This window comes from Heteronotia binoei, chromosome 13, assembly GCF_032191835.1.
Source record: "Heteronotia binoei isolate CCM8104 ecotype False Entrance Well chromosome 13, APGP_CSIRO_Hbin_v1, whole genome shotgun sequence".
NCBI classification, from domain to species: domain Eukaryota; kingdom Metazoa; phylum Chordata; class Lepidosauria; order Squamata; family Gekkonidae; genus Heteronotia; species Heteronotia binoei.
Window position 1 is genome coordinate 9,954,187 of NC_083235.1, and position 15,829 is coordinate 9,970,015.

At 50.4% G+C, this 15,829-nt stretch overlaps 1 protein-coding gene across 2 annotated transcripts in view; it reads left to right on the top strand.

The window, feature by feature from the left end:
- Window positions 1-1,286: 1,286 nt before the first annotated feature.
- The window catches only part of PDZD4 (PDZ domain containing 4), a 62,644-nt gene continuing 48,101 nt past the window's right edge, over window positions 1,287-15,829 (top strand). For both annotated transcript variants that reach the window (XM_060252950.1, XM_060252951.1), the window contains exon 1: window positions 1,287-1,359. In XM_060252950.1, the coding sequence (XP_060108933.1) occupies window positions 1,300-1,359 (60 nt within the window). In that variant the 5' untranslated portion in view covers window positions 1,287-1,299. The remainder of the gene's footprint in view (window positions 1,360-15,829) is intronic.

Genomic DNA, 15,829 nt, shown 5'->3' on the forward strand with positions numbered 1-15,829 from the left:
TCCCGCTCTTCACTCTGAAGAGTCTCAGAGCGGCTCACAATCTCCTTTACCTTCCTCCCCCACAACAGACACCGTGTGAGGTAGATGAAGATACTGGATTTATATCCCGCCCTCCACTCCAAAGAGTCTCAGAGCGGCTCACAATCTCCTTTACCTTCCTCCCCCACAGCAGACATGAGGTAGATGAAGATAATGGATTTATATCCTGCCCTCCACTCCGAAGAGTCTCAGAGCGGCTCACAATCTCCTTTCCCTTCCCCCCTCCCCCACACCGTGTGAGGTAGATGAAGATACTGGATTTATATCCCACCCTCCACTCCAAAGAGTCTCAGAGTGGCTCATAATCTCCTTTCCCTTCCTCCCCCACAACAGACACCCTGTGAGGTGGGTGGGGCTGGAGAGGGCTCTCACAGCAGCTGCCCTTTCAAGGACAACCTCTGCCAGAGCGATGGGTGACCCAAGGCCATGCCAGCAGGTGCAAGTGGAGGAGTGTGGAATCAAACCCGGTTCTCCCAGATAAGAGTCTGTGCCGTTAACCACTACATCAAACTGGCAAGGAAGGAAGGAAGGAAGGAAGGAAGGAAGGAAGGAAGGAAGGAAGGAAGGAAGAAAGAAAGAAAGAAAGAAAGAAAGAAAGAAAGAAAGAAAGAAAGAAAGAAAGAAAGAAAGAAAGAAAGAAAGAAAGAAAGAGAAAGAAAGAAAGAAAGACAGACAGACCCACCTTCTTGTGGTGTGTGTGAAAAGAGGGTTGCCAGCTTTGGGTTGGGAAACAGCTGGAGATTTTGGGAGTGGATCTTGGGGAAGGCGGGGTTTGGAGCAGGGAGGGACTTCAGAGCCCACCTTCCAAGGCAAAGGAACTGCTCTCCCCCTCTTCTCCCCCCCAGAGCGGGAGATCTCCCGGTGCCGCCTAAAGGTTGGCAACCCCGCCCGCCCTGGCGGCGCGGGGAAAGGGGGCGGCCCTTCTGGCCGCGCCCCCTCCCCTCCCTCCCTCCCTCCCTCCCTCCCTCCCTCCCGGTGGCAGAGCCGGGCTGGGCAGCGCAGAGTGCGGCCAGAGAGCGCTGCTCTCCTCCCCCCTTCTGCAGCCGGCAGGAGCCGCCCCCCCTCCCCAGCCCCTCTTCGCCCTCCGCCGCCCGCCATGCCCCCCGGGGGTTGAGGGAGAGGGCAGCCCCCACCCTCCCCGCCCCAGGGCTATGCCGGGGTGGGGGGGCCGGGAGGGCCAACCGGGCGCCCCCCACCTGTAGGACCCCCCCCAGCCCCCCTCTCTCCTGGAGGGTGGGCGACCCTCTCCCCCCCATCGCCATGGGATGTAACATGTGTGTGGTGGAGAAGCCCGAAGAGCAATACCGCGTCATGCTGCAGGTAGGAGACTTGGGGGTGGGGGAATAGATGCATGCATGGGGGGTATGGAAGCATGCATGGGGATATAGATGCATGCAATGGGGGATGCGTGCAAGGGGATATAGATGCATGCAAAGGGGGATGCGTGCAAGGGGATATAGATGCATGCAAAGGGGGATGCATGCAAGGAGGTATAGATGCATGATGCAAGGGGGTAGATGCATGCATGGGGGGAGGCGAGGATCACGGGGCAGGTTGGGGGGTGCATTGCAAGGTTGGGAGGGCTCCAGAACCACCCTGTGCCTGCCAGGGGGGCGGGAAGGGGGGCCGTGGGTTGCATAGGGACAAGGGGGGCGTGGGGAGGTATGCAGAGAGTCCCCTCGGTGGGGGGTTTCCCAGCTGGGAGGAATGCAAACGCCTTGAAAGAGGGGAGGGGAGGACTTGGAGGTTTTTTGGGGGTGTGTGTGTGCAAAATTGGGGTGTGTTTCTGGAGAATAGAGGGGAGGGGGCTCTGGAGGGGAGGGGTGGGGGGAGGCTGCTGCAGTGGGGGAGGGGAACAGGTACCCGGGTGAGGGGAGGTTGCTTAGCAACTGGTCTTCTTCCCCCCCCCTTCACTTCCCATAGCAATGGTGGGGAGGGGGCACTACAAAAAAAAAAGAGAGAGAGAGACGGAGAAAGAGGCAAAGAAAGAAAGGGGGGAGGAGTACCGAAGAGCATCTAAGGGGGGAATTGGGGGTGGGGGGGAGAGTGAGACAGATTTATATCAGACAGGTATTCATTGACCCAGTCCCACCCATTCATCCTGTCCTCCCCACCCCCTTAATCCATTTCTCAGCCACTGTGTCTTTTCTTCTATTTCTCCAGGTATCCCGTTCTTTGCTTTCCTTTTGTTTTTGTTGTCTAAAAATCTCCAGCAGTTGGATACCCCCCCCCCGCTTCTTTTCTCTCCACCCATTGATATATTCCATCCATCCATCCATCCCTTCTTCATTCCTCTCATGCCGTGCTTCAATCCCTCCTTTCTTCCCTCCCCCCTCCCACTCATTCCCAGATCACAGGTACAAAGGCAGTTACCCCACAAGCGAAAGCTTTGGGGGCAGAAGGCTGAAGGTATAGGGACGGCATCTGGCGATAAGGTGTACAGCTCGCTGGATTCTCTGTACCGGCTTGCAGGGGTTTTCTCGGGCATATACCGAACATGTACACCTCTGTGCATATGGCTAATGTGTGCCGTATTATATAACTTGCGAAGGTATCAAGGTGCGCATATAGACGAATGATTTGCCTGCGTAGACACCGATCTGTTTCCTGGTGCAGATGACAATTTAGGCTTGTGTGGTGTCGGTGGTGCGATTTCCTCTCTCTTTCTCTCGTCTCTTTGTAGTGTTCGCCCGGGGATGCACAGTGGGTAATTAGCAATAAGGCTACTGTGCGATCTAAAAAAACAGAAAAAAAAACCCTGTCCCCACATGTATGGGCTATTCCGCTGTCTGGGAGTGCATGTACGCTCTCGGTGTCGATCGCATCTTTCGGCACAAAGGCAGACAAAGGTTTGCATTTTGAAAAAAATATTGGCAAAGCAAACTGTGTCTGCATCAGGTCTCTCCACGGGGAAACCGAATAAGCATCAGGTATCACCTTGCATACACAATTATTTGACATACACCCACGTCTGCTTTTGAGACCACTCAGGACTATATTACACACAGAGCAAAGGAAGATTTGTGCGGATTATCAAAACCTGACTGCGTTTGCATGTGCAGATATTCTTCGGCGGGCTTTTTGCGAGTGCGTTTCTAGTTTGAGGTTGCTTTTGCGTGTTATTCTTGGAAGGGACACGTATAATTTATTTTACTTGGAGATCGTGTCAGAGGAACGGTCCGCAGCACAATAGCTGGATTTGAACCCAGCACCGTCAAGACCAAGAAGATTTTCTGGGTGTAAGCTTTCGATAGTTAAAAGTTCCCTTTGTCAGTGCTAAGTTTGAATCCAGAAGCAATTTAGAGACTTGCAAGACTTTCAGGGTATGAGCTTTGTCTGACAAAGGGAACTTTGGCGCTCAAAAGCTTATACCCTGAAACTCTTCTGGGTCTTGAAGGCGCTCCTGGATTCGAATGTAACCGTTCTGCATTTTACATATACACTTTAAAGCAGGGAAGTCAATCAGGCCCCCAAAGGGCTCCTAACAGCCCCTCCTTGCAACTGGCTGTCATCTGCTTCCTTCTCTATATTTCTTGCATCCTTCTGCATAACAGCTTGCTTTGCAAATCTTGCTCAATCACACAGGGGCTACAGAGAAAAACCTCTGTTTCCCCCATTGGCTGAGGCTCCTCCCTTGGGGAGGAAGGGGGAAAGGCAGAGCCAGGCTTTCTGAATTGCACAGCAGAGCTACTGAGCCAAGCCTCTCTTCCTTCTATTGGCTGAGGCTCCTCCCCCGGTCCTCTGGGGAAGGAAGGAAAGAGCCACAGTTTTCTTTCCTTGTTCCTTGGATCCCATGGGAGGACTACAAAGAAAGCACCTTCAAGACCAGGAAGTGCTAATGTTTTAAGTCTTTTTTAAAAAAAAAATTAATTGTGTTTGTCTGTGTCCTTTATAAAGTGTATATCTCTGCTACCTAATCTTAAATAGGTGCACACGTGACCCGGCCCAACAAGGTCTCATTTATGTCAGATCAGGCCCTCATAACAAATGAGTTCGACACCCCTGCTTTAAAGCATGGTGCATGCGCAACAATGGTGTCCTCAGCTACACACACCATACAGATTCTTGCTGCAGTGCCAAGCAGATGTTTGCCTTGATTAAGAACATAAGAGAAGCCATGTTGGATCAGGCCAATGGCCCATCCAGTCCAACACTCTGTGTCACATAAGAACATAAAAGAAGCCATATTGGATCAGGCCAATGGCCCATCCAGTCCAACACTCTGTGTCACATAAGAACATTAGAGAAGCCATGTTGGATCAGGCCAATGGCCCATCCAGTCTGTGTCACACAGTGGCCAAAAAACCAGCAAACGCAAGTGCCATCAGGAGGTTCACAATTGGGGCTAGAAGCCCTTCCACTTTGCCTCCCCTCCCCCAAGCACCAAGAATACAGAGCATCACTGCCCCAGACAGTTCCAACAATACACTGTGGCTAATAACCACTGAGGGACCTCTGCTCCATATTTTTATCCAATCCCCTCTTGAAGCTGGCTATGCTTGCAGCCACCGCCACTTCCTGCGGCAGTGAGTTCCACATGTTAATCACCCTTTGGGTGAAGAAGGACTTCCTTTTATCTGTTCTAACCCGACTTCTCAGCAATTTCATTTAATCTCTTGAGCAGTCGTTTTTCTGAAGATTCATCCCTTAGGAATGGATTCCCAAAGGCTAGACTGAGACAGGTCCTTGTATTTCTAGGACAGGATCAAACCTTTGTGAAGAGGCTACGTTCAGCCATTAAAGTCCTTCAAAAGGCCTTGGACCTGAAAGCAAAAAGAGCCCTGCTGGATCAGGCCAGTGGTCCAACTAGTCCAGCATCCCGTCTCTCACAGTGGCCAACCAGTTCCTCTGGAGGGTCAACACCTGGGCAGAGAGTCTGAGAGCCTTCATAAGAAGAGCCCTGCTGGATCCAACCAGTGGTCCATCTAGTCCAGCATCCTGTCTCACACGGGGCCAACAGTTCTTCTAGAAGGCCAACAACAGGGCAGAGAGTCTGAGACCTTCTCCTGAAAAAACCCTGTTGGATCAGATCAGTAGTCCATATAGACCAGCATCTGGTCTCTCACGGTGGCCAACCAATTCCTCTGAATGGCCAACAACAGGACATAGAGGGTGAGGTTTTCTCCTGATCAGAACATCAGAAGATCCCTGCTGGATCAGACCAGTGGTCCATCTAGTCCAGCATCCTGTCTCACACAGTGGCCAACCTGTTCTTCTGGAGGGTAACAACAGGGCGTGGAGGCCGAGGCCTCCCCTGTTAAGAACATGAGAAGAGCCCTGCTGGATCAGACCAGAGGTCCATCTAGTCCAGCATCCCGTCAAACACACTGGCCAGCCAATTCCTCTGGAGGGCCAATAACAGGGCATAGAGGCTGAGGCCTTCCTAAGAACATAAGAAGAACCTTGCTGGATCAGACCAGTGGTCCATCTCATCCACCATCCTGCCTCACACAGTGGTCAGCCATTTCCTCTGGAGGGCCAGCAAAACGGCATTGAGGCCGAGACCTTCATGAGACCATCAAAAGATCAATAGTCCATATAGACCAGCATACGGTCTCTCACAGTGGCCAACCAATTCCTCTGGAGGGCCAACATCAGGACATAGAGGGCGAGGTTTTCTCCTGATCAGAACATCAGAAGATCCCTGCTGGATTAGACCAGTGGTCCATCCAGTCCAGCCTCCTGTCTTGCACAGTGGCCAGCCAGTTCCTCTGGAGGGCCAACAACAGGGCAGAGAGGCTGAGGCCTTTCCCTGATGTTGCCTCCTGGCTCTGGGATTCAGGTCTTTAATACCTCTGAACTTGGAGATTTCCCAGGCGCCCCCGTTAGCAGCCGCTGATGGACATCTTTGTCGTGGATTCCCCTGGTAAATCCATCCATGTTCAAGGCCATCGTTACATCCTCTGGCAATGAACTGCACAGTTTGTTTACTCACTGAATAAAGAAGTACTTTCTTTTGTCTATTGCCCATTAACTTAATTGGGTCCTGCCCACTCATAGAATCATAGAATTATAAGATAAGATAAGTTTATTTTTATATCCCGCCCTCCCCCACCAATGGCGGGCTCAGGGCGGCTCACAGACACGGAACACCGTGATATAAGTAAAATACAGTATAAACCAAACAATTTTAAAATACAATTCAGTTACAAATTCAATCACACAGTTAATTAAATGGATAAAACGGTGCTATAAAGTGCAATAGATCACAATCATGTACAAGATGGCTGGATGGCTACAGATCCGTTTAACCAGGTTCTGTCCCAAAGGCAAGCTGAAACAGAGAGGTTTTGCAAGCCCTGCAGAACTGGTTCAGGTCCCGCAGGGCTCGCACCATCTCTGGAAGTTGATTCCACCATCGAGGGGCCATTACTGAAAAGGCTTGCTCCCTGGTTGTCTTCAGTCTAGCCTCTCTTGACCCAGGGATTTTTAAGAGGTTTTGGGAGCTAGATCTCAGTGCTCTCTGGGGAACATATGGGGAGAGGCGGTCCCTAAGGTAGGCAGGTCCTCGGCCATATAGCGCTTTAAAGGTAATAACCTTTGGAAGGGACCTCCAAGGTCAGCTAGACCAACCCTCTGCGCAATGTAGGAAACTCACAAACGCCTCCCCCTAAATTCACAGGATCCTCATTGCTGTCAGATGGCCATCTAGCCTCTGTTGAAAAACCTCCGAGGAAGGAGAGCCCACCGCCTCCCGAGGAAGCTTTTCCCACTGAGGAACCGCTCTTAACAGTCAGGAAGTTCCTCCTAATGTTGAGCTGGAAGCTCTTTTGTTTTAATTTCAACCCGTTGGTTGTGGTCCTACCTTCCGGTGCCACAGAAAACAATTCCACACCATCCTCTATAGGACAGCCCTTCAAGGACTTGGAAGATGGTGATCCTGTCACCTCTCAGCTGCCTCCTCTCCAGGCTAAACATGCCCAGCTTCTTCAACCTTTCTTCATAGGACTTGGTCTCCAGACCCCTCACTATCTTCATTACCCTCTTCTGGACCCATTCCAGCTTGTCTCTATCCTTCTTAAAATGTGATGCCCAAAACTGAACACAAGACTCCAGGTGAGGTCTTAACACTGAGCCTGACTAGGCGGGGAGGGCGGGATACAAATAAAATTTAATAATAATAATTAACAGAACAGAGTGAAGCGATACCATCCCATCGCGTGATCTGGACACTATGCTTCTGTTGATACAGCCCCAAATTGCTTTTGCCTTTTTAGGCACTGTTGACTCAGTGCTTGTATTATTGGAGAGGGAGAAAAAGTTCCCTCTATCCACTTTCTCTTCCATAGGCACAATGTCACAATCCTCTATCCTACGTGGCTTTAGTGTGGGGCTAGGATCTGGGAGACTTGGCTTCGAATCCTCACTCTGACCTGGGAGCTTGTTGGGTGACCTTGGATCAGTTGCGGTCTCTCAGCCTAATCCACATTGCAGGGGTGTTGGGAGGATAAAGAAGAAAGGAGAATGGTGTAACCCACTTTTGGTCTCCATTGAGCAGAAAGGGAGGGTAAAAAGAAAGTAAATGAGTAAATGTAGTTGCTGGAATGGCCTTGGGTCAGCCATAGCTCTTGTAGGAGTTGTCCTTGAAAGGGCAGCTTCTGTCAGAGCTCTCTCAGCCCCACATACCTCACAGGGTGTCTGTTTTGTGTGTGTGTGTGGGGGGAGATAAAGGAGATTGTGACCTCTCTGAGACTCTGAGATTCAGAGTATAGGGCGGGATATAAATCCAATATCATCATCATCTTCTTCTTCTTCTATTTTCTGGTAAATGAAATGCTTCTTTAGCCTTTCCTCACAGGAAGATTTCTCCCAACTCCTTAGCTATCTCCGTTGCCCTCTTCTGTACTTTCCCCGGCTCTGCGATATCTTATTGACGCTCCACAGACCAGATTTCTGTCTTTGCAGCTTTTGCCTCGTACTGAGACAGAACCTTTCTCTGAGTCAGTTCCCGCATAATATTGTTCCTCTGTTCCAGGGGGGCGGGGAGAGACATTATCCTGGTATCCCCTCCCAAGTGACTGGACTGCTGCTGAAACCGTTCATTTGCTAGCGGTGAACGAGCAAAGAGTGTCGTCGTAGGTCAAGAACTGGAGATGGTTTCTCTCATTGAAGATATATATCACCATCAAGTTACAGCCGACTTAGGACAGCCGTGTTGGGTTTCCAAGGCAACAGACATGCAGAGGTGGTCGACCATTGCCTGCCTCTTTGTAGAAGCCCTGGTGGTCTCCCGTCGAAGTTCCAAGCAGGGCTGACCCAGCTTTGCTTCTGAAATCTGATGAAATTGGGCTAGCCTGGGCCATTAAGGTCATAAGAACGTAAGAGGAGGCATGTTGGATCAGGCCAATGGCCCATCCAGTCCAACACTCTGTGTCACACATTGGCCAAGACCCAGGGGCCATCAGGAGGTTCTCCAGCAGGGCCAGAACTCCAGAAGCCCTCCCACTGTTGCCCCCCACGGACACCAAGAATACAGAGCATCACTGCCCCAGACATAAGAGAAGCCATGTTGGATCAGGCCAAGGGTTCATCCAGTCCAGCACTCTGTGTCACACAGTGGCCAAAAAAACCAGGCACCAACAGGAGGTCCATCAGTGGGGCCAGGACACCAGAAGCCCCCCCCACTGTGCCCCCCAAGCACCAAGAATACAGAGCATCACTGCCCCAGACAGAGTTCCAATGATAAGCTGTGGCTAATAGCCACTGATGGACCTCTGCTCCATATGTTTATCCAATCCCCTCTTGAAGCTGGCTATGCCTGTAGCTGCCACCACCTCCTGTGGCAGTGAATTCCACGTGTTCATCACCCTTTGGGTGAAGAAGGTCAGGCCAAAAAGACTCACAGAGATGGTTGGCCACTGCCTGCGTCTGTATAGGAGCCCTGGACTTCCTTGGTGGTCTCCCATCCAAATAATGACCGGGTTCTACCCTGCTTTAGCTTCTGAGATCTGATGAGATCAGGCTACCCTGGGTCATTGAAGTCAAGAAACTGAAGTCTGCTGTTCTTGGGCACCATGTCAATGAGCCAGTTTGGTGTAGTGGTTAAGTGTGCGGACTCTTATCTGGGAGAACTGGGTTTGATTCCCCACTCCTCCACTTGCAGCTGCTGGAATGGCCTTGGGTCAGCCATAGCTCTCGTAGGAGTTGTCCTTGAAAGGGCAGTTTCTGTCAGAGCTCTCTCAGCCCCACCTACCTCACAGGGTGTCTGTTGTGTGGGAGGAAGATAAAGGAGATTGTAAGCCTCTCTGATTCAGAGAGAATGGCAGGGTATAAATCGGCAGTCTTCTTCTTCTTCTTCTTCTTCTTCTTCTTCTTCTTCTTCTTCTTCTTCTTCTTCTTCTTCTTCTTCTTCTTCTTCTTCTTCTCCTTCTCCTTCTTCTTCTTCTCCCCTTTCCCCCCTACAAATCCACGATTCACAAGTCTGTACACAGGGGTTGTCTTGATTCTTGGGGATTTTACAGGGTTGAGGTGGGTTGGGTTCATTCTAGGCATGTCAGACTCATTTATTATGAGGGCTGGATCTGACATAAATGAGACCTTGTTGGATCTGGTTGGGCCGAGCCATGTCGGGCTGGGCCATGTGTTTATGTATTTAAGATTAGGTAGCAAAGATATAAATTTTATAAAAAACAGACAAATACAAATATTTTCTTTAAAAAAATTAAAACATGCTTAAACGTTAGCACTCACTGGTCTTAAAGGTGCTTTCTTTGCATTTCTCCCATGGGATCCAGGGAACTGGGCAAAGGAAGCTCTTTCCTTCCTTCCCCAGAGGACTTGGGGGGGGAGCCTCAGCCAATAGAAGGAAGAGAGGCTTGGCTCAGTAGCTCTGCTGTGCGATTGAGAGAGCCTGGCAAAGCAAGCTGTTCCTTCCCAAGGGAGGAGCCTCAGCCAATGGAGAAAATAGAGGTTTTGCTCTGTAGCTCCTGTGCAGTTGAGCACACCTGGCAAAGCAAGCTGTGATGCAGAAGAAAGCAAGAGAGAGGGAGAAGGAAGCGGATGACGGCCGGTTCTTCAGGGGCCTGATTGGGTCCCCAAACCGCATGTTTGATACCCCTGTTCTAGATACTTATATGGAAAACCAAAGTAGAAGGGACTGGGTTGATGGTAAATAGTTGCTTTATTTTGGAAGAGTAATAAGGGGCTCTATAAAAATCAATTATTACTTCCGCAAGGAAGCAAGGCAGCTAATAAATGTTCTAATTAATTAACTAACTGGCTAATTAATGAATGAAAACACTCATTAGCCTCTGTTCTCCATAGCGGAACTCGAGACCACTTAGAATATAAATAAAACACTGTGAGAAAAACAGAAAAAAACAAGAATTATAATAAGTCATAATTTAAAAACTCCAATGAGGACGGCCAGGAAATAAGAAACTAAATCAGTCCAAAGCTGCCCTCAATACCATCTTCAACTGTTTCCTGAAGATTGGCAGTGAGGGGGCCAGGTGCACCTCCCTGAGGAGGTTGTTCTATATTGGTGGGGCTGCCACCAAAAAGGCCCTGTCTTGTGTGCCCACCAAACAGCCCCTCTGGTTGGTGGGACACTCAGAGAACCTCCCCCTATGATCTTAGTTCCTGGGCAGGAATGTGTGGGATCATATGGGTTCTTCAGATACCTCAGTCCCAAGCCACTTAGGGCAGCGGTGTTGAACTCATTTGGTATGAGGACCGGATCTGACATAAAAGAGACCTTGTCGGACCAGGCCATGTCTGGTTGGGCTGAGCCATGTTGGGCCGGGCCCTGTGTGTACCTATTCAAGATTAGGTAGCAGAGATATAAATTTTATAAAGAATACAGACAACACAAATATATATTTAAACTTAAAACATGCTTAAAACAGGAAGTCCTTTTCTCCCTTTCTCACAATTCAAGGACTTGTGGGCATTTGATGAAATTGCTGAGCAGTCGGGTTAAAACGGATAAAAGGAAGTACTTCTTCACCCAAAGGGTGATTAACATGTGGACTTCACTGCCACAGGAGGTGGTGGCGGCTACAAGCATAGCCAGCTTCAAGAGGGGATTGGATAAAAATATGGAGCAGAGGTCCATCAGTGGCTATTAGCCACAGTGTGTGTGTGTGTGTGTGTGTATATTTTGGGCCACTGTGTGGCACAGAGTGTTGGACTGGATGGACTATTGGCCTGATCCAACATGGCTTCTCTTATGTTCTTATGCTTAAAATGTTAGCGCTTGGTCTTAAAGGTGCTTTCTTGTATTTCTCCCATTCTCAGTAGCTCTGCTGTGCGATTGAGAGAGCCTGGCAAAGCAAGCTATTCCTCCCCAAGGGAGGAGCCTCAGCCAATGGGGAAAATAGAGGTTTTGCTCTGTAGCACTTGTGTGATTGAACCCCTGTGAGGTGGTGGGGCTGAGAGAGCTCTCCCAGAAGCTGCCCTTTCAAGGACAGAGTCTGAGAGTGGCCTATAAGCTCCTTTATCTTCTCCCCCCACAACAGACACCCTGTGAGGTGGGTGGGGCTGGAGAGGGCTCTCACAGTAGCTGCCCTTTCAAGGACAACCTCTGCCAGAGCTATGGCTGACTCAAGGCCATTCCAGCTGGTGCAAGTGGAGGAGTGGGGGAATCAAACCCGGTTCTCCCGGATAAGAGTTCACGCACTTAACCAGTACACCAAGCTGGCTGTCAGAGAAAGAGGGGATAACATAAGTTAGAAAGAATTATAGTGAGAGAAACTGAAGGTAAGTTGTGTTAATGGGTAAGATGTTTTTTTAGATTCCAGAAACGGAAGCCATTTTTCTTCAAAAGATGTGACTTGGGGTAAGTGTCGGACAAGGAAAGTTGTGCCGTGATTCTTAACCCACCCCATCTCTTGGTCACCCTGGGGTGTGACCAATGTTCCCTCTAAGCTGAGTTAGCGTGAGCTGGCTCACAGATTTTTAGTCTCCTACTCACACATTTGTGTCTTAGCTCAGGAAGGATGACCCCAGAGCACAATAATGTATGCAGGAGCTCACAACTTCAATGCCAGCAGCTCTCAACTTTAATGCCAGCAGTTCACAAAGTAGAATTTTTGCTCACAAGACTCCGCAGCTTAGAGGGAACATTGGGTGTGTGACCAACACATGGCAGCTTTATGCAGGGCTTTTTTTCGCAGCAGGGACTCCTTTGCATATTAGGCCACACACCCCTGATGCAGCCAATCCTCCAAGTTCCTACAGACCTCTGAGTACAGGGCCTACTGTAAGCTCCAGGAGGATTGGCTGCATCAGGGGTGTGTGGCCTAATATGCAAAGGAGTCCCTGCTGCAAAAAAAGCCCTGGTTTTTTGTATCACATGAATCAGTTCACCTGGAGAAAATGGCTGGTTTAGAGGGCGGATTCTATAGTATTATATGAGACCCTCCTCAAACCTTGTCCTCTTCAGGTTCCACCTCCAAAATCTCCCCGTATTTCCCAACCCAGAGCTGGCCTGGCCATCCGCTCCCCTAGGGAAGGGAGCTTTTGACTCATAAAGAAGATGATATTGGATTTATATCCTGCCCTCCACTCTGAATCTCAGAGTCTCAGAGCGGCTCACAATCTCCTTTCCCTTCCTCCCCCACAACAGACACCCTGTGAGGTGGGTGGGGCTGAGAGAGCTCTCCCAGAAGCTGCCCTTTCAAGGACAGAGTCTCAGAGCGGCCTACAATCTCCTTTACTTTCCTCCCCCACAACAGACACCCTGTGAGGTGGGTGGGGCTGAGAGAGCTCTCCCAGAAGCCATGTTGGATGATGCTGATGATACTGGATTTATATCCCGCCCTCCACTCCGAATCTCAGAGTCCCAGAGCAGCTCACAATCTTCTTTATCTTCTTCCCCCACAACAGACACCCTGTGAGCTGGGTGGGGCTGAGAGAGCTCTCCCAAAAGCCATGTTGGATGATGCTGATGATATTGGATTTATATCCCGCCCTCCACTCTGAATGTCAGAGTCCCAGAGCAGCTCACAATCTTCTTTATCTTCTTCCTCCACAACAGACACCCTGTGAGGGGGGTGGGGCTGAGAGAGCTCTCCCAGAAGCCATGTTGGATGATGCTGATGATACTGGATTTATATCCCGCCCTCCACTCCGAATCTCAGAGTCCCAGAGCAGCTCACAATCTTCTTTATCTTCTTCCCCCACAACAGACACCCTGTGAGCTGGGTGGGGCTGAGAGAGCTCTCCCAAAAGCCATGTTGGATGATGCTGATGATATTGGATTTATATCCCGCCCTCCACTCTGAATGTCAGAGTCCCAGAGCAGCTCACAATCTTCTTTATCTTCTTCCTCCACAACAGACACCCTGTGAGGTGGGTGGGGCTGAGAGAGTTCTCCCAAAAGCCATGTTGGATGATGCTGATGATATTGGATTTATATCCCGCCCTTCACTCCGAATCTCAGAGTCTCAGAGCAGCTCACAATCTTCTTTATCTTCTTCCCCCACAACAGACACCTTGTGAGGTGGGTGGGGCTGAGAGAGCTCTCCCAGAAGCTGCCCTTTCAAGGACAGAGTCTCAGAGTGGCCTGCAATCTCCTTTCCCTTCCTCCCCCACAACAGACACCCTGTGAGGTGGGTGGGGCTGTCCCAGAAGCTGCCCTTTCTAGGACAGAGTCTCAGAATGGTCTACAATCTCCTTTCCCTTCCTCCCCCACAACAGACACCCTGTGAGGTGGGTGGGGCTGAGAGAGCTCTCCCAGAAGCTGCCCTTTCTAGGACAGAGTCTCAGAATGGTCTACAATCTCCTTTCCCTTCCTCCCCTGCAACAGACACCCTGTGAGGTGGGTGGGGCTGAGAGAGCTCTCCCCAGAAGCTGCCCTTTCAAGGACAGAGACCCAGAGCGCCCTACAATCTCCTTTATCTTCTCCCCCCACAACAGACACCCTGTGAGGTGGGTGGGGCTGGAGAGGGCTCTCACAGCAGCTGCCCTTTCAAGGACAACTCCTGTGAGAGCTATGGCTGACCCAAGGCCATTCCAGCAGCTGCAAGTAGAGGAGTGGGGAATCAAACCCAGTTCTCCCAGATAAGAGTCCGCCCGCTTCACCACTAAACCAAACAAAAGCCTACACATTGGAAATCTTGTGGGGTCTCTAGGGTGCTAGTGACCAATCAAGGTCTTTGAGTCATATCCTTTTCGATTTTTCCACGTTAACCTCCAAGAAGCATTTTGGAGATGCTTCAACCATGTTCAAAGACTCGTCTTTTGGGGCAGATTCCAATTTCTTCTGTGCCAACTGCGCACAAGATGTCATCTCGGCTTCGTGCAAGGGGAAATGTGTTTGGAGTCCAAACCGACTTGGCTTCGCGCGCTCAAGTTTGTTTGCATATCGAACGGGAAGCCAAGGGAAACCAAGACTGCAAAGATTGCTGATGGTACAGATTTCTCCTTCATTAAACAAGCGACATGACAGTCGGTGGAAGAAGGCGGCGGCTTTGTTTTCACTCCCGGCTGCAACCGGAGACGATGAATCACGAGATTCAGGGTGGGGGATCCAAGTCATCTGCAGGAATATGGAATGATTGTTAGCGTTGGATGTAGGGTTGCCAATCCCCAGGTGGGGGCAGGGGATCCCCCAGTTTGGAGACCACCCCCCCGCTCCAGGATCATCAGAAAGCGGAGGGTGGGGAGGGAAATGTCTGCTGGGCACTCCATTATTCCCTATGGAGACCGATTCCCATAGGGCAGGGGTGGCCAATGGTAGCTCTTCAGATTTTGTTTTGCCTACAACTCCTATCAGCCCTAGCCAGCATGGCCAATGGCTGGGGCTGATGGGAGTTGTAGGCAAAAAAACATCTGGAGAGCTACCGTTGGCCACCCCTGCCATAAAGCATAAGCACCCCATCTTCAGCATAGCATCCAGTTTCTCTCCTCAAAATACTCTCTAAGTTTCAAAAGGTTTGGACCAGGGCGTCCGATTCTATGAGCTCCCAAAGAAGGTGCCCCTCTCCTTCATTATTTCCAATGGAGGGAAGGCATTGAAAAGGCGCGTGGTCCCTTTAAATGTGATGGCCAGAACTCCCTTTGAAGTTTAATGAATCATGTCACAACCTTGCACCTGGCTCCACCCCCAGTGTCTCCTGGCTCCGGCCCCAAAGTCTCTTGGCTCTGCTCCCAAAGTCCCCAGATATTTCTTGAACTGAACTTGGCAACCCTAGTCGGATTGAGAATTAGTAACGGTCTCCTCTTGGGCTGCTTCTAGTGCTGCCAACCTCCAGGCGGAGGCTGGAGAACTCCTGGGGTTACAGCTGCTCTCCAGACACCAGAGGTTAGTTCCCCTGGAGAAAAGGACTGCTCTGGAAGGTGGAGGGCATTTTGACCCCTCGAAGTCCCTCTCTTTCACCCCAAGCCCCACTCTTCTCAGGCTCCGCCCCCCAAAAAATCTCCCAAGTATTTCCCAACCTAGCGTTGGCAACCCTGACTTCTCGGGCCATTAGAACAGAATCGAATCCAGGAGGACCTTCGGAACCAACATGGTTTCCAGGGGACGAGTTTCCAAGAGTCAAATTTCCCTTTGCCAGTTACCCCCTTTTCGGGGCTTTTTGTGTAGCAGGAACTCCTTTGCCTATTAGGCCACACCTCCCTGATGCAGCCAATCCTCCGAGAGCTTACAGGGCTCTTAGTACAGGGCCTGCTGTCAGCTCCAGGAGGATTGGCTACATCGGGGGGGGGGGGTGAGGCCTAATATGCAAAGGAGTTCCTGCTACAAAAAAAGCCCCCTGCCTCTTTTGATTCTCGATCTCGTTGGCCTCCAGGGTGCTGTGGGATTCAACCCCAGCTCTTCCTCCGAGGAAGGACATGGCTAGCCCCT